General features: G+C 40.6%; 2 protein-coding genes across 3 annotated transcripts in view; one reads left to right on the top strand and one right to left on the bottom strand.

Annotated features, from left to right (window-relative positions):
- Positions 1 to 7,245, top strand: part of OGN (osteoglycin) — a 28,820-nt gene extending 21,575 nt beyond the window's left edge. Inside the window, exons 4-6 of the mRNA XM_036420118.2 lie at positions 990 to 1,192; positions 4,217 to 4,312; positions 5,048 to 7,245. Of these exons, the coding sequence (XP_036276011.1) occupies positions 990 to 1,192; positions 4,217 to 4,312; positions 5,048 to 5,218 (470 nt within the window). The 3' untranslated portion in view covers positions 5,219 to 7,245. The remainder of the gene's footprint in view (positions 1 to 989; positions 1,193 to 4,216; positions 4,313 to 5,047) is intronic.
- The window catches only part of LOC118708715 (centromere protein P), a 209,647-nt gene that overhangs the window by 164,480 nt on the left and 26,584 nt on the right, over positions 1 to 18,583 (bottom strand). For both annotated transcript variants that reach the window (XM_045575051.1, XM_036420139.2), the window contains one exon: positions 14,438 to 14,534. In XM_045575051.1, coding sequence (XP_045431007.1) covers positions 14,438 to 14,534 — 97 coding nt within the window. The remainder of the gene's footprint in view (positions 1 to 14,437; positions 14,535 to 18,583) is intronic.

Here is an 18,583-nt window from a genome sequence, read left to right on the forward strand (position 1 = left end):
AATGGCCCCTAAGAGTACAGTCTAGTTTTCCTAAGTGCAAGAAGGCTGGCTGAGATACTCCTTGTGGAGAAAATACATGCGTTAGCAATCTTCTTTTAAGTGTGAGCTCCAGTGCTGATGGCTGCTGAATTCAATGTTAATGTATCAATAGTTTATACTAAAGAAGGCTACAGCCCTGCCTGGTTTGGCTCAGAGGGTAGAGCATTGATCTGCAGACTGATGTTTCTATATCTCTTTCCTGGGTACAAACCCAGTGAAGGTCACATGCCCAGGTTTCCGGCTCAATCCCTAGTAGGGGGTGTACAGGAGGCAGCTGATCAATGATTCTATCTCATCATTGATGTTCCTCTCTCTCTCTCCCTGTCCCTTCTTCTCTGAAATCATCTTTTAAAAGAAATCTATAAAAAGAAACACACATGAAATTATGTATTGATTGCTGATGAAAATGTGTGATCAGAGGCTTGAAGGAACCTAGCCCTGCATTTCTCCCAGGAGCCATAATGTTCCATATTTATTAATTCATTGTTTGTGGCAATTTTACACATATGACTGTCCCATATAATGAGAAGCATTTTTGTCTGTTGTCAACCAATAAAGCATAGAACAATTCAGATAACATACCCACAATAACAATGCAACATGCCAGCATAAAATAGTTTATGATTCTATTCAATTGTATTGCTTATTTTCCAAGATTTGCAACAAGAATTTCTTTCAAACTGCCTGAGCATCCTGAGAATTCAGAAGACAGTAGGACTCTACAAAATTGTTTTCTGAACCTTTCATTCTAGACTCCAGTTAGAAAGGCCACCAGTGTAAGCATAGAATAAATGCTCAGCATTAACTCAACAAAATTTCCTGAGCTGCTAATAGTAGAACACTAAAAACAGAATATGGCTGAATGACTTGTTAAATACTTTTCTTCAGTCTATACAAATGGAAATTTAACTTCTTATTTTTATATATTTTCTATATATTTCCCCTTCAAGCTAATTTAAGAAGACTCGATTTTACGGGAAATTTGATTGAAGATATAGAAGACACTACTTTTTCAAAACTTTCTCTGTTAGAAGAACTGACACTAGCTGAAAATCAACTATTGAAACTTCCAGTTCTTCCTCCCAAGCTTACTTTATTTAATGCAAAATACAACAAAATCAAGAGTAAAGGAATCAAAGCAAATACATTCAAAGTAAGTATTTTATAGTATAACTGAACACAGTATAAGTTTTAGACAGCCAGTGATAATATGATAAAAGAAAGAGGAGTTCTGGTCTAGAATTTGATTTTATGTTTTAAGATAATTTTAACTTAATAAATGAAGACATTATTTACATGACAAATAGCCACACCATTCTGTGTAGTTTATGCCTATACCTCACAAAACTATATAATCTTTATCTTATTTCATGGACCACTTTGTGTCTGATGTTTTTTACTTGCTTACAAAGCAAATATTTATTTGTACAGACACCAGAGGCTGGGTGCACAAAATTTGTGCACTGGGGTAGGGGAGGGGGGTTCCCTTAGCTCACCGGTATCCTCTTGCAGTCCAGGATCCCTCTCACAATACAGGACTGCTGGCTCCTAATTGCTCCCCTGCCAGCCTGATTGTCCCTAACCACCTCTGCCTGACTGCCTGATTGCCCCTAACCACCTCTGCCTGACTGCCTGATTGCCCCTAACTGCTCCTCTGCTAGCCTGATGGCCCCTAACTGCTCCTCTGCTGGCCTGATCGCCCCTAACAACCTCTGCTTCGGCCCCCACACCCAGGACCCAGGCTTCTCTCCTCTGGTCAGCCACAGGCACCTGAAATTCTAGAAGTAAACACTAAATTTTAATTTTAACTTTATAAAATTTTATAGCCTTCCTTTTGAATCCCATGATAGCACCAAAACAAAATTATCGATGTAGTAAAAATTAAATACTTTTCTTAATTTAGTATTTCAAGGAAATGTATGTACAGAAAAAGGGGAAGGTGTGTGACTTTGGTAGCCAGACTGTCTTGAAATGCATGGTCTATGGAGAAGTAATGATCTCAGCCCAGGAAGGAACCCCAGATTAAAGATACTGTTACTGTTGACAAGAGAAAACCTCACTCAAAAAGGTTTGTAGCTTGTAATGATAAGCACCTAAAAGTATCAAATATTCATTATCATAAATTTATGATGATCATATAATATAAAATCTGTCCACAAACATATGTGTCAGAAAATGTAAAAATATCCCACTTTTCTCCTATTTCTGTCTACAATTAAGAAACCCTCTTTCTACTTTAGAGGCATTCTACATACATCAAAGTTTCACAGAATTTAATGGACTTAGGGAACTTTTAAAAAACTAAACTAACTTTAAAAGCAAACAAAAACGCCCTAGCTGGTTTGGCTTAATGGATAGAGCACTGGCCTGCAGACTGAAAGGTCCCGGGTGCAATTCCAGTCAAGGGCACATGCCTGGGTTCTGGGCTCGATTCCCAGTGTGGGGCATGCAGAAGGCAGCTGAACAATGATTCCCTCTCATCAATGATGTTTCTATCTCTCTTCACTCTCGCTTACTCTGAAATCAATAAAAATGTTTGAAAGAATAAATAAATAAATAAATAAATACCCCCTGTAAATTGAAGATAAATAATTCAATCTAGTAAGCCTTTAAATAACTGGCATTTTAAAGACCTACAGGAACTGATCAACATTTCACAAAAGGAACATGTGAATACTTTGCATTTTACACATGCATTATGTAGGGATTCATGACAAGTTGACATGGAAATGATAAACTCAGCTACCTTGCAGTGTGACTTAATAATCTAGGCTTCAAAAGCCACTGGTAAATCAGGTTACTGTAGCCCAGAGGTAGGGAATCTCTTTCTGTCAGGGGCCATTTGGATATTTGTAACACCGTTTCCCACCACACAAAATTATCAACTTAAACATTAGCCTGATATGTTTGGTCAAACATTTAACTCTCCCCTAATGCCTTGGCCATATAGGGCCCTCAGGCCAGAGGTACACACCTTTGCCCTAGCTCAAGTGAAGAGGGCCCCTGGGGAAGACAGGAGCCTGGGGTCCATATGGAGAATGTTAAAATGCTAAGGAAGTATCAATAACAGCAAATTAGTTTTAAAAAATAAAATTGGAAAATTCTGCTACAGGATGCACATAAGAGATAAGGTAAAAGATTAATCTCAGGGGAAACTCCATCTTGAAATCATTATAAAGTTATACTCAACTAGAGGCCTGGTGCATAAAGTTTGTGCACAGGATAGAGGGTTCCCTCAGCCCAGCCTGCACCCTCTTACAATCCAGGACTACTGGCTCCTAACTGCTCACCTACCTGTTGATCTGGTCACCCTTAATTGCCCCCCCTGCTGGAATAGCCACCTCTAATTACCTCCCTTCCCACTGACCTGGTCACCCCCTACTGTCCTCCTTCTGGCTTAGTTGCCCCCAACTACAACCCCTGCCAGCCTGGTTGCCCACAATTGCCCTCCCCTACAGGCCTGGTCGCCCCATGCTACCTGCTGTTCAATTGTTTGGTCGTCCCTCACTAACCCCCCTTGCTGACCTTGTCGCCCCACACAGCCTGCTGTTCGGTCATTACTGTTATCATGATGGCATCCTAGACAATTTGTATATTCCTCTATTATTAGTACAGATAACTGGGTTACTGATCATGAGCAGTAATCCAGTATCAAACCCTTGGGGAATTTTTTACTAAAAAAGTATTTAATAAATGGCTTTGAGAAACATCTTACTAGTAAACATACACACCTTTTAGGAATATTCATTTTGCCATAAAGTGGAGCTAAAATGGAAAGTTCTGGAGGTTCAAGACAAGTTATGACAGCACCAGGATCCAACTGTAATCCTGAATTGGGACTGTCCCATTGGCTGCTCCTAAGACAAACTAAAAGGGCCCCAGACACTGGTATAATGGCCGAGGCCAGGCACCACTGGGTCTTCAGAGGCTGGATGAGCAGATAGAGCTGGGAATAAGCAGGGGTCTACTGTCCTTCATAAGAGACAAATTATACCATTTATGAGGCCAAAAATACCCCAAAGCCAAAACACTATGATTGCAATGGTAAATATTATAGTACGGACAAGTCTCTGTCGGTATCAATATGCATATCCATGTGGACATACATGTGTGGAGAACTGGAACCTTGTGAAGAAATACACTGACCTCACTGAAATATAAGTGCCTTTCCTTGCAGAAACTGAGTAATCTGTCCTTCCTCTATTTGGACCACAACGCGCTGGAATCCGTGCCTCTTAATTTACCAGAAAGCCTTCGTGTAATTCATCTTCAGGTAGGACTGCTCCTCTCAAACACCTGACTTTAAATTATAAGGATCAGTCTTATGACTCATTATAAAACGTACATTCACAGGTAAATTTTATCAAAAGTATCCCTATGAGCCCAATGCACTCTCTGCCCACCAACTCGGGTTCTGTCCAGACCACTTGAGAGGACAGCAACACCAAGTCGAGGCCTACTCTCAGAGGCGTTAGTCCCAGGCTGTGCACAGAGTGTCTCCTAGTTACCCTGCATGTGGATTTGAAGCTGAGGGACACTAAAACCTGGGGCTTAAGTTCTTTCTCTAAATACAATCCATCTTTGCTTTTGAAGCCTGCCTTTCCAAGTGACTTTATTGTACAACATCAACTTAAGATAAAAGTGAAGAGAGTATTAAAAAAAACTAAAATTGATCTTCCAGCATCACAAGAATTCCTATTTGTTCTTTTTATTTATTCAAAGGTTATTTAAGGACACAGTATGCATTTTATGCCAACATTAGAATAGGATACATTTTTCCAGCTAGTATAATAGCAAGTTGTCTGTTCTCCCAAGTCATGCTGTAGACTCAAAAATAAAGGCTGAGCTTACACACAGAGGGTTTTATTACCATGACGATGAATACACAGTATGTACAATACAGTACTTTAAAAACAACTTTTTAGATAAAATATTCTAAGATCCCATTGCATGGCATACAAAAGATTGATTTCAGCTATCTGAACACCTTTTCCTTTTTTTTCCCCAGTTCAACAACATAACTTCAATTACAGATGATACATTCTGCAAGGCCAATGACACCCATTATATTCGGAACCGCATTGAAGAGATACGCTTGGAGGGAAATCCCATCGCCCTGGGAAAGCATCCCAACAGTTTTATCTGCTTAAAAATATTACCCATAGGCCCATACTTTTAACCTCTGTCAGTGCAGCATGTAAACTAAAGCGCACACATACTTATAATCTCTCTCAACAATGTCAAAGGAGCATAAACACCTGCTTAATATTAACTTTGTATCCCACTATGAAGGAATTTTGTGTTTTAAGCAAGTATGTTCAAAAGCTTACATATAAATAAGAAGATTGAATCTCTAAGTTCAAAACAAGGCAATGAGAAAATATTTAAATAGTTCTACAAAATCTTTGTAGTCCATAATAGAGCGCCACTTAAAAAGGTGTGTTTTTATGCAAATACCCAAATTAAAAAGTGTTATTTCTAATACTAACGAAGTAAGAGTTTAAGTCTAAGAAACTTTCAACTGTTTGTCTTTTCTGACCTTTACAAGATCCCTAAAAGTAGTTAAGGCTGACATTTCAAAAACTGAAAAGCTAAATATTTCCAGTGATCTCCCATTTTTCTTTTATGATTCAGACTTTATTCATTATGAAGGAGAAACTCTTTTCTTTCCATTAAGGCAGCTGTTATCTTTTTCCTTAGCCTGAGAAATAGGGTATAGTCTCATACCTAGGTAAAACTTTACAAATACAGTATAATTTTACTCTGATAAAGAGCTAATATAGTAATGTTCAATATTATTCTGCTTTGTAGTCACACAGTTAAAGATTTCAGTAAAACATTATAGAATTTTCTTTCTTCAATATTAACATTCTAAATCTACTGTAAAATATTTTAAGAAGCCAAGCAGATAAAAATCAATATGCTTGAGGGGAAAAAAAGTCTAACCCATTTCTCAGAAAATAGTTATAAAGAGCTTTATTGTAAAGGCTTACAAATTTGATAAACTCTGCAAAACATTTTCTTTTACACTATATAAATGAGAATCTTATCAATAAATTTGTCTGAATGTAAGACATAAAAACAAAATGAATTCCATGGTGTCATTACACACCACTCTCCCATTCATCCCATACACATCCCCGTTCACCCAAACAGACCTTATATTCACAAGAAAGCTTCTGAAGAACATTTTCTAAAGTCCATAGCAACTAATACATTAAATGGTGAGAATTCTTCTTCAGTCTAATAGTGAAGACTTATGATGACACAATACTGTCAGATTAGTTTCTAACATAAATTTACATTTGTCCAAACCCCATTCAAAAGTCTTTCTCTCCACATTTTGGGATTACATACAAAATTATCAGTGCTTCAGAAACATGACTGAACTGTGTATTAAATTATCTGGGGGGAAATTTACTAGCATTGGCCCAGCCCAGTTTGGCTCAGTGGACAGACCATTGGCTGTGGTCTGAAGGATTCGGCAGGGCATGTGCCTTGGCTGCAGACTGGACCCCCGGGCCCTGTGCAGGAGACAAGCAATCGATGTCATGTTTCTCTCTCTCTGCCTCACTTCCACTCTAAAAAATCAATGGAAAATATCCCCAGTGAGGCTTAACAACAACAAAATTCCTTACAATTGTTTCCAATATAAACTGTACTTAGAATCAAGTTGGTCTCTGTATATTATTCCCAGAACAAACACTTATTCCTATTTTTCAGCATTTGTTTCCATGTTTTCCCTACCTAGAATGACCTCCTATCTGTTTTTCAATTTTTTCCCAATTTGTCAGGGTTGATCCCAAAATAAAACTTTTTCACTAAATCTGTGATCTCTTAAGGCCATAATAATTATATCATAACATTTATTAATTCATTCATGTATTTTATTTTAGTAACTGATAATTGTGACTATTATACTGCTTTCTCATTATTTTGTGTGCATGCCTCATTTCTCAATGGCTGTAACTCACTGAGAACATAAATATTCCCTTTATACTTTCAAAGTCTTAGAATGATAGAGAGTACATTTAATTGAAGATAAACAGTGCAAAATAAAATCCACTTAAACAGAAGGATTCTGTTGTATTTGAAAAAAAAAATCTTTATGTTATCACAATCCTGACTAAATTAAAGAAAATAAATTGTAAATTTATCTGGAAAAATAAACTTGATGAGAGCTGACTGATGGGGTCAAAAGTGGAGAAAATAGACCTGGGTTGGTGGGCATGGCCCAGAAGGTCAACAGTTCAATTCCTGATCAGGGCAGGACTCGATCCCCAGTAGGGGGCATGCAGGAGGTAGCAGATCCATGTTTCTCTTTTACAATGATGTTTCTCTTTCACTCTCATTTCCTCTTAAAAATCAATAAAAAAGTATTTTTTAAAAAGCACAAAACTGGATGCCCTGGAAGGTTTTGCTCAGTGGTTAAGAGTGTTGGCCCTCGAACCAGAGAATCCTGGGTTTAATTCCTGGTCAAGGTCACGTATCTCAGCTGCAGGTTCAATCCCCAGCCTCAGTCAATGTGTCTCTCTCATGTTGATATTTCTCACTCATTCTCTCTCTCCATCCACTTCTCTTCCTTTCCACTCTATCTAAAAATCAACAAAAAATATATCCTAGACTGAGGATTAAAAAGAAACAACCAAAACAAAACAACAAAAACTGAAGAAAATGGTCAAAGAAGAGTTCTCTCACATTTCCAAATGTCAGAAAAATAATATATTCCTACCGTTTTCCTGAAAATAAGACAGTGTCTTATATTAATTTTTGCTCTCAAAGATGAGCTAGGTCTTATTTTCAGGGGTTGTCTTATTTTTCCATGAAGAATACGGTATACATTTATTGTTAAATGAAAATAAAGGAAATTTATTACCTGTATATAGTACAGTAGTACAGTAGTTGTCAACACAAACCAGACAAACTGTGAATCCTACAGTATCAAGAATTTACTCATTTATTCAATGACAATCATGTCATCAACTTCTGGAACATTATCATAACAATGCAATTCCTGAATTTCCTGGTGAATTTCCTGTGACTCCATTTCTTTCAGAATCAGTGGACCAAATCTCTCATGTTTAGCAATAGCACTGTCTTTAAATGAGTACTTCTTGTCAAGGTAGCCTGCTTGCAGTGCATTTGCAATGCAACTGTCAGTGATTTTCTCCCAGGAATTCTTCACCCAAGTCACAACTTCTTGCAGTTTAGGTATAACAAAGTTTCCACGCTGATTTCTCTCCATTCTATTTTCAATGTAGTCATTAATTTCCATGCTCAAATTGTCTTTGAAGGGCTTGTTTATTGCAATATCAAGAGTCTGGAGATAGGCCGTCATTCCTGCGGGAATCATTATCTGATCTATTTTTCTTTCGTGAAGAAATGTCTTCATGTCTTTAGCGTGGTGAGTGCTGGCTGCATCCCAGACTAGCAGACTTCCTTGGCTCCCTCGCATAACAAGCGGCAGCTTTAAATTGAACCACTTCCTTATAACTGCTTGTGTGGCCAAGGCTTTTTCAGTTTCAAGAATAAAATCGCCCAAAACACGTTCAATCTTTTCCTTCTTGCCCTTAGAAATGATTAAAGGTGGGATTTTAGTGCCATCCAGACAAACTGTCAAAATACAGAAAACATGTGCACTTTCGTAAGCAGTGAAGGGAATGTACACTAAGGAGGCACCCTGCTGTTCAATTGTTGTTTGAGATGATTGGCCCATAAACACTACAGTTTCATCCACAGCAATCATGTTGGAAAGATTGAATTTAGAGAAGTCAGCATCATCAATAAAGGACTTGAATGCAAGTGCTCGCTTAATAACTTGAGTATCTTCCAACCTAAACAATGTTGTACCGGTAGATCTTCTTAAAGACAGTGCACTTTGCTGAAGGAAATTATCCAGCCAGTGTTGTGATGCTTTGAAGTCTTCGGGGGCTATGTCAAACTCTGGTGTCATTGCAAGGGCAAATTCTTGAATCTGAGCCCTATTCACAACCAAAGCCTTTGCTCTCCTGTCAACAACCCACTCACAGATCAGGTCTTCCACCTCGGAAAATAATGGCTGCCGACCTGATCCACACTTGTGTTTTTTAGCATTTCCCTTGTCCACTTGTTCAGTGAGGTTACCATACTCTGCTCGCCATTTTCGGACCAATCGGATACTCAACATCTTCTCTTTGCAGAAAACAGTAAGATTTTGGCCCCAAGAGTCTTCCACGATTCCTTTTTTATACTCCACGGAGTAGCTTTTTCTTTTTGCGCTCATTTCTAGGGGTAAAAAAAAGGAATTGGGGTATCAAGGTGGGGGGAGGAGGATCACTTAAAATGACATAGGAGGGATCAGAGGGGGGATTACCATTTTAGTAACCCCTTTCGATCCTCCTGTGTCATTTTGATTGCCCCCTCTGATCCTCCTGTGTCATTTTAAGTGATCCCCCTCCCCCCACCCCTGTGCCACTGAACACCTTCACCAGACATACCCCCTACCCCTTTATCAGACATTTACCCCCTGGGGCCTGCCTGGGGACTGTCACTGGGCTTGCTGGGGCCTGGATCTGGGCTGGAGCAGGGTCTGCCACTGACTGAGAACCTTCAGTCATCATGAGGGCAGCCGTGAGCATCAGGCAGTGTCACCAGAGACAGACCAGCACTCACCACCTTTGTGGCGTCCCGTCCGCTCTAATCCTCCTGCTCTTCTACACGCATCTACGAAATGTCTCCTCCTCTCTCCCGCCCCACACTCACCGCTCACTCCGACCTCCGCTCCGCCTCCACACAGCAGTGACGTCAGGACTCCGAGTAATGTCACTGGTTGCTAGACGCCAGTTGGGGCAACCCTAGCAACCAGTTTACGGTAAATTAATTTTCATTCTGAGACAGAGCCTAGGGGGGGCCTCATTTTCAGGGGGATGCCTTATATTTCTCTTAGAAGGAAACCTGTAAGTAGGTCTTATTTTCAGAGGATGTTTTAATTTCGGGGAAACATGGTAGATACTTATGATAACTTAGCTAGAAAAAAAATCATAAAATAACTCTCAAATTTTATAGAATTTAAAAGCCAGTGGCTTAGGTAAAATAATTAGGAAAGAGCATTGGTGAAAACTCTTGAGTTATAGAATAATCATTAAAAAAGAATGTTGCGCCCTAACTGGTTTGGCTCAGTGGATAGAACATCGGCCTGCAGACTGAAAGGTCCCAAGTTCAATTCCAGGCAAGGGCATGTACCTTGGTTGTGGGCACATCCCAGTAGGAAGTCTGCAGGAGGCAGCTGATCAATGTTTCTGTCCCATTAATGTTTATGATTCTCTATCACTCTCCCTTCCTCTCTGTAAAAAAAAATAAATAAAAATATATTTTAAAAAATAATAAAAATGTTGAGGCTCTAAATAGAAAGAAGACATGAACATTGGGTACCTGACAACCTTCTGTACGCCGAATGTCACAAATAAAGGAGTGACAGTAGAAACATGTGGTCCCATTGTCTCAAATAGATTGCTTCATTCTTGACATTAATAGTTAAAAAAATTGAGGCTTAAAATTAAAAATATTTTACTCTTACAAACATTCCTGAAAGAAACCAAGGAGGTCATGCATAAATGGAAAGACAGCCTGTGTTCATGATTGAAGAGTGACTAGTTAATATGTCAATATTACTCAAAACCATCGGCAGATTCAAAGTCCCAATGACATTTTTTGAAGAAACAGAAACACCCATCCTAACATTCATGTGATCTCAAGACTCCAAGTATGCAAACCTGAAAAGAACAACACTGAGGACTCCCACGTGTTCCTTTCAGAATGTAATTACAGAAACACCAATCACAGTGTGGCACTGGTGTAAGGACAGACGTGGCGACCAATGGAATATTAGAGAGAGCCCAGACACAAACCAAGTGATTTTCAACAAAGGCGCCAAGACCACTTAAAGGACAGTCTCTTCAACAAATAGTGCTGGCAAACTGAATGAGCACATGCAAAAGAATGAAGTTGGATCCTTAGCTTACAAACTAAACACCTAAACATAAGGGCTGAACTATAAAACTCTTAGAGAAAATTCTTTATAACATTAAATTTGACAATAATCTTTTAAATATGGCATTAAAAATAGATAATTTGGCTTCTTCAGAAATAAAAACTTTTGTGCAACAAGACATTCTCAAGAGAATGAAAAGACAATCCAGGGATGGGAGAAAGTATTTACCAATTATCAGATAAGGAATCAATATCTAGAATATATAAAGAACTACAACTCAACAATCTGATTCAGTGCAGAAAGGCCTTGCATAGATATTTCGCTAAAGAAGACATACAAATGGCCCATAAGCACATGAAGAGATGCTCAACATTGCTAGTTATTGAGGAAATGCAAATCGAAACCATAATGAGGCCCTAGCTGATTTGCTCAGTGGACAGAGTGTCAGCTTGTGGACTGGAGAGTCCTGAATTCGATTCCAGCACATACTCGAGTTGCAGGCTCAATTTCCAGTACAGGAGGTAGCCAATCAATGATTCTCTCTCATCATTGATGTTTCTCTCTCTCCCTCTCCCTTCCTCTCTGAAATCAATAAAAATATTAAAACACACACACACACACACACACACACACACACAAACACAAAATGAGAATACCACTTCACACCCATTAGGCTGGCTATGACAAAAAAAGAAAAAAAAACACACCACAAATTGACAACTGAATATGACGGAATTGGAACCCTTGTACACTGATGCTGGAAATATAAAATGGTGTAGCTACTGTGGAAACAAACATGCAGTTCTTAAAAAATATTAAAGATAGATTTGCCATATAATCCAGGAATTTCACTCGCAGGTTATACCTCAGAGAACTGAATGCAGGGATTCAAACAGATTTAAAGGTTATTGAATACCATGCTTCATAGACGCATTATTCGCAATAGCCAAAAGATAGAAACGGATGGATCAACAAAATGTGATAAAGCACATAAAACGGAGTATTATTCAGCCTTAAAAAGGAATGAAATCATGACATAATCAACAACACAGATTATGTTATGTGAAATAAACCAGGCAAAGGGCTAATTTTAGGATTCTGCTTTAATGAGGAACCAGAGTAGTCAAACTCATAGAAACAGAAGCTAGAATGTTAGTTCCCGGAAGCTGAAGGAGAAGGAAATAGCAAGTTACCGTTTAATGGGGACAGAGTTTCAATTTGGAATACTGAAAAACTTCTGGAGCTAGATATTGACATAATATTACAACAACGTGACTGTTTCTTTCCATTCTAGTAACCTTATCACTGGTGCAGAGAAGTACTCTGTGTTGGAAAACACACAATTATACTTCACACCTGCATGGAAAGCACCTGGAGGCGGACTGGCTTTGGAAATGGGACTGGTGCTCACATTCCCCACAACCCACTCAAATGTATAAGTAAACAACCACATTAGGTGATTCAGAACTGTAACTGCCAGCACATTCCTCAATCGTTTGTGCAGAAGAACTAAGTAAACAAGAATCTAGAGGACTCCTTAGGGATCACAGTCCAGTACAGGGGTTAGCATGTTTCATTCTACAGAAAACCCAAGCCTGACAGGTTTAATTAGTTCAACAATAACTTACACTAATAAAAGGCTAATGCGCTAATTAGACAGGACATCTTGCAGACGTCCCTCTGGACAAAGCCACAGTGGCTGTGAGGGCCAAGGCTGGCAGCTGGGAGAGGCGGCAGCATGAGAGAGGTGGCAGTGCGGGCCAGTCTAAAGCCACAACCCCTTCCACGGAGGCAGCGGGAGGGGGCTGCGCAGTCGGTCCCAGTGCTGCCCCTTCCGCAGAGGCAGCCACAGGGACAACGGCGTGGGCCCGGCCTGAACGCCTGGACGAGGTGCGACCTGCTGTGCCTCAACCTCCCACAGACCCTCCCACAGCCAGCCTGGCCCCAGGTCATCCCCACCCACCAGTGGGCAGGGGGTGGGGCCAATGCTAAGAAGCAAGGACCAGTGGCCAGCAGTTAGATGGCCAGCAGCCTGTCGCAGCAGTCGGCTGGCAGTAGCCAGCAGCAGGGTGATGGGGGTGGCGCCTTCCCATGATCAGCCTGGTGGCCTCCTACAGAGGGAAGCCAGACTGCGGCTTAGATCCCCCTGAGAGGGCCTATGCCATCAGTAGGACATCATTGAGAGCTCCCAGACTGTGAGAGGGGGCAGGCCAGGCTGAGTGTACCCTCCCTCCCCCAGTATACAAATTTTCATAGACCGGGTCTCTAGTACAGTACTAGTAGTAGTAGTAGTAGTAGTAGTAGTAATAATAATAATAATAATAATAATAATAATAATAGAAAACAAGGCAAAGCAGAGTTCATGTCTCTTGAGGAAACCTGAACCTTGAGATCCAACTTAATGCTGGCTCTTTCAGAGCTGGTTTTTGTGTGGATCACTGCTGTTAATAATTTGATGCTATCCAGCTAGGTAGAACCTGGGGGATTATAATGCAGCCAAACATAATTCTAGTTATGCCAGAAAACAAACAAAAGGAATAAAAAGGAAGTTTTTAATATATCAGCATCAGATTTAAGAAGCATTACCTAATAAAAGTCAGGGTTCAGTATTTAAACTTGAAATATATGTTAATTAAGAAGATTAAAATACAAAGGCTAACTCAGGAAATAAAGATCATACTGCTATGTGATAAGCATGCTATGATTTTATGCTTTTTAAAAAACACTTTTTAAACTGACTCTTAGAGAGAGAAGAAGTGAGAGGGGGAGAGAGAGAGAAACATTCACCAGCTGCCTCCTGCCCAGGCAGGCATGCGCCATCACCGAGAATCGAACAGGCAACCTTTTGGTGCACAGGACGCGGTGCTCAACCAACTAAGCCATGCCAGCTGGGGCTCTTTATTAGCGTTTGTCATTTTACTTCAAGTATCCTTGATGGATTAATTTTTCAACATGTGTATTATAAAACATTTAAGACTATAACTACACTTCTCTCAAGATATTCTATCATAAAGATTCACTGATTTGGCCAAAACCGGTTTGGCTCAGTGGTAGAGCGTTGGTCTGCAGACTGAAAGGCCCCAGCTTCGATTCCGGCCAAAGGCATCTACCTTGGTTTCGGGCACATCCCCAGTAGGGAATGTGCTGGAGGCAGCTGATTGATGTTTCTCTCTTTCATCAACGTTTCTAGCTCTCTATCTCTGTCCCTTCCTCTCTGTAAAAAAATAAATAAATAAATAAATAAAAAGATTCACTAATTTGTACAAAAGCATCCCTCGTTCATTTATTCCAAATAATAGCAAATTCCAGAAGTCAATTAAATTTTTCTTGATTATAAACTTTAAGGAAAGAATGTTACATTAAATCTACAAATTAAAATGAGTTTCACTTTTTTATCATATATTTAAATTTGAAGAATTTAGACACTACCTTGAAATGTTTAAATGTGCGCTTCCGATATTCACACCATTCCACAAAAAAGTGCAGGCTTCGGAAAAACATAAACAGATCTCTTCTTTCTTCTGCTCTGTAGGAATAAAAAAGATGACGATTAATAAATATTGTTAAATGAGAGGTCCAACCTGGCTTTACTCAATATTCTTTTTTATAGATCCTTCACTAAAGCTAAAGAAAATATTAGATATATTTTACATACTGAAGTCTGCACTTTTGAGTGTGTGCCTGCTAATGCAAAGTTTTTAGCCTGGAATATCCTTTTCTCCATCTCTAAATGTTTAAATCCTACCCATCTTTCAAAGCACCACTCAGATGCCACAGTCTCCTTGGAATTTTATTTGATAACTGCAGTAGAATAAAGAACATATCTTACTTTGTCCCTAGTTGATGGCACAGAGCTTCAAAAACCCTTAAAAGTTCCAAAACCGGTTTGGCTCAGTGGACAGAGCATCGGCCTGCGGATTAAAAGGTCCTGGGTTTGATTCTGGTCAAGGGCATATACCTTGGTTGCGGGCACATCTCCAGTAGGGGGTGTGCAAGAGGCAGCTGATAGATGATTCTCTCTCATTGATGTTTCTAACTTTCCCTCTCTCTTCCTCTCTGTAAAAAAATCAATAAAAGAAAATTAAAAGAAAAATTTAAAAAAGTTCCGAGTGCCTTTGTGATATGAATGACTCAAGGTGACCCCTAGATAGCCTCCAGATAGGGACCAGTCACCAGAATCACCAACCAGTTGATCAAAGAGATTGAAACTTTGGACCAATCAGATCTCCAGGAAGGAGAGGGCGGTGGGAGGAGCTCAATCACGTGGACAATCATTTAATCAATTACCAATAGGTAAGGAAGCACCAATACAAAATCTGGACAACAAGCTCAGTAAAGCTTCCTAGTTGGTGAACACATTGATGTGCTGGAGGCTAATGTGCATGGATTCCACAGGAAAGGGCATAAAGTCTACATATCTCCTCGTACCCCCACCTGTCCCTGTCCCGGGTCATGGCCTAATCATTCTTTCCATTTAACTGTTTCAAGGTTGTAACTTTAATAATAAAATCACAGCCCTAGGTGGTTTGGCTCAGTGGATGGAGCGTCAGCCCATTGACCGAAGGGTCCCAGGTTCAATTCGGGCCAAGAGCACATACCTGGGATTGCCAGCTCAATCCCCAGTGCAGAAGGCAGCCAATCAATGATTCTCTTTCATCATCAATGTTTCTATCTCTCTTTCCCTCCTCACCCTTCCTCTCTGAAATCAATAAAAATATATTAAAAATAATAATAATCTGGCCGAAACCGGTTTGGCTCAATGGATAGAGCATCGGCTTGGGGACTGAAGGGTCCCGGGTTCAATTCCGGTCAAGGGCATGTACCTTGGTTGCGGGCATACCCCCAGTAGGGGGTGTGCAAGAGGCAGCTGATCGATGACTCTCTCTCATCAATGTTTCTAACTCTCTATCTCTCTCCCTTCCTCTCTGTACAAAATCAATAAAATATATTTTAAATAATAATAATAATCTGTATAATAAAAGGATAATATGCAAATTGACCCTAATGGCAAAACCACCAGGAACTACCGGTTGTTATGATGCACACTGACCACGAAGGGGCAGGTGCTCAACGCAGGTGTTTAGTGTACTCCCACAGTGGGAGCTCTGCTCAGCTACAAGCCAGGCTGACAGAGTAAGTGGTGGGAGCCTCTCCCGCCTCCTCCAGAGCGCTAAGGATACTCGACTGTGGCTTAGGCCTGCTCCCATGGGAAGTGGCCTAAGCTAGCAGGTGGACATCCCTTAAGAGGTCCTGGACTACAAGAGGAGGTAGGCTGGGCTGAGGGGACCCTGTCCCCCCGAGTGTACAAATTTTTGTGCAACGGGCCTCTAATAATAATAATAATAATAATAATAATAATAAAATAACAGTTTTTAGTATAGCATTTTTCAGAGATTCTTGAGTCTTAGCAAATTATAAAATCTGAGGGGGCTTGCCTTAGCTGGTCTGGCTTAGTGGCTAAAGCATCAGCCTGCGGATTAAAGGGTCCTGGGTTCGATTTTAGCAAAGGTCCATGCCAGGGTTGCAGGCTCCATCCTCACTAGGTGGCATGCAGGAGGCAGCTGATCAATGATTCTCTCTTATCCTTGATGTTTCCATCTCTCTCTCTCTCTCTCTCTCTCTCTCTCTCTCTCTCTCTCTTCCTCTTTGAAATCAATAAAAATATTTTTCAAAAAATATCTGAGAGGGCTGTGGGAACACTCAAATGATTGCTAAGTAGGTCAGACATGCAGGGGCCCCTGAATCTTGTGCTAGCATATGAAATGGAGCAGACTTGTGGAGGATTTTGCCCTTAACCTGTGGGTCAGAATTAAACTGAATTGAAGGACACCCACTTGGTGTCAGAAAATGATCTTACCACCATATGACATGTTCTACTCCAAAACCACTAGAGATAATTTCTGTGCCTATGAGTTTGTGGACTAAAAGGGGCCACATACTAACTTGGCTAACTCAGGGAAGGCCTGGGTGGAGGTCTTACAAACTAAGAGATCTAAAGTCAGACCACAGATGTAGAGGAGGAGGAAACCAAGATGGCTGCATAGGTAAACGTCTAACTGCAGTCTCACACCACAATTTCAAAAAATACCACTAAAATACAAAGTGGACATTATCCAGAACTACAGGAAAGTTGACTGACTGGAAATTCTACAACTAGAAGGAAAGAGAAAACCAGAAGGAAAAGCAGAGGAGCTGTAAAAGCCTAAGGTACGGAGACACAGTGCACATGTGGGGAGAGGACGGAGCCGGAGAGGAAGGGCGGCTGAGTGCCTGCTTGCCGTTCCCAAGCGGGAAGGAGACAAAAGCTCCGGACTGTGCTGAACCCCAGTTACGACTGCACTGAACCCCAGTTCTGGGCGAGACCCTGGGATCCCAAGCTCATACAGAGGGAATCTGGGCTGTAAGGCGGAGCAGCGAAAGGCAGAGCACCAGAGTCACACACATTGCGTGCAGAGGAGGGACTGTTGACTGTGCCACTGGATTGTCCTAGCGGGAAGGAGATAAAAGCTCCAGACTGTGCTGAGCCCCAGTTCCGACTGCACTGAATCCCAGTTCCGGGCTCATTGGGGGAGAGACTAGACTGGTAGTGGGCGAAACTAGAGAGCACATTTCTGTCAGAGGTGCTTGCAATGAGTACCAAAGGACACTGAGGAACACAGACTCAGGAACCTCATAGTGAGGGGCTGACAGGAAGCCAAGGCTGTAGGCTCCACCCTGAAACTCCGGCTCATCCAAGCTGAGCACAGAGGCCTTTGAATAAGGCTGTCTCCTGGCATAGACACAGCTGATCCTCACAGCCAATAGGCCTGGAGGTTAGTCCCTCCCAGTGATACCAACAACAATTAAGACTTAACTACAAAAGCCTGTACACACAGTCCACAAAGAGGTGCACCAAGAGTGTCCACCTCAGATAACTGGGAGGCTGACCCACTAAACCATATAGGACACCTTAACACACAAAGCCACCCTACGAACTCAGTGAAGCAGTGAAAATGCCGAGACAAGGAAACAGATCACAAACGAAAGAAATGGAGGACAAAAAGCGACTGGATATAGAGTTTAAAACCACGCTTATAAGGTTTTTCAAGAATTTACTAGAAAAGGCTGATAAAATAAACGAGACCTATGAGGATATAAAAAAGGATCAACTAGAAATAAAGAATAAATTGTCTGAAATAAAAAATATTATACAGAGTCCTAAAAACAGAATGGAGGATCACAAGAATCAAGTACAAGATTTGGAACACTAAGACCCAGAGGACACTCCTCTGCAGAAGCAAGAAGACAAGAGAACCCAGAAAGTTGAAGATAGTGTAAGAAACCTCTGGGACAACTTTAAGCGAACCAACATCAGAATTATAGTGGTCCCAGAAGATGAGAGACAGCAAGATACCGAAAACATATTGAAAGAAATAGTGACAGAAAACTTCCCCCACCTGGTGAAAGAAATAGACTTATAACTCCAGGAAGCACACAGAACCCCCCCAAAAAAAGGAATTCAAAGAGGACCACACCAAGACACATCATAATTAAAACTCTAAGAGCAACCGAAACCAGTTTGGCTCAATAGATAGA

This window comes from Pipistrellus kuhlii, unplaced genomic scaffold (assembly GCF_014108245.1).
Source record: "Pipistrellus kuhlii isolate mPipKuh1 unplaced genomic scaffold, mPipKuh1.p scaffold_m20_p_62, whole genome shotgun sequence".
Lineage (NCBI taxonomy): Eukaryota > Metazoa > Chordata > Mammalia > Chiroptera > Vespertilionidae > Pipistrellus > Pipistrellus kuhlii.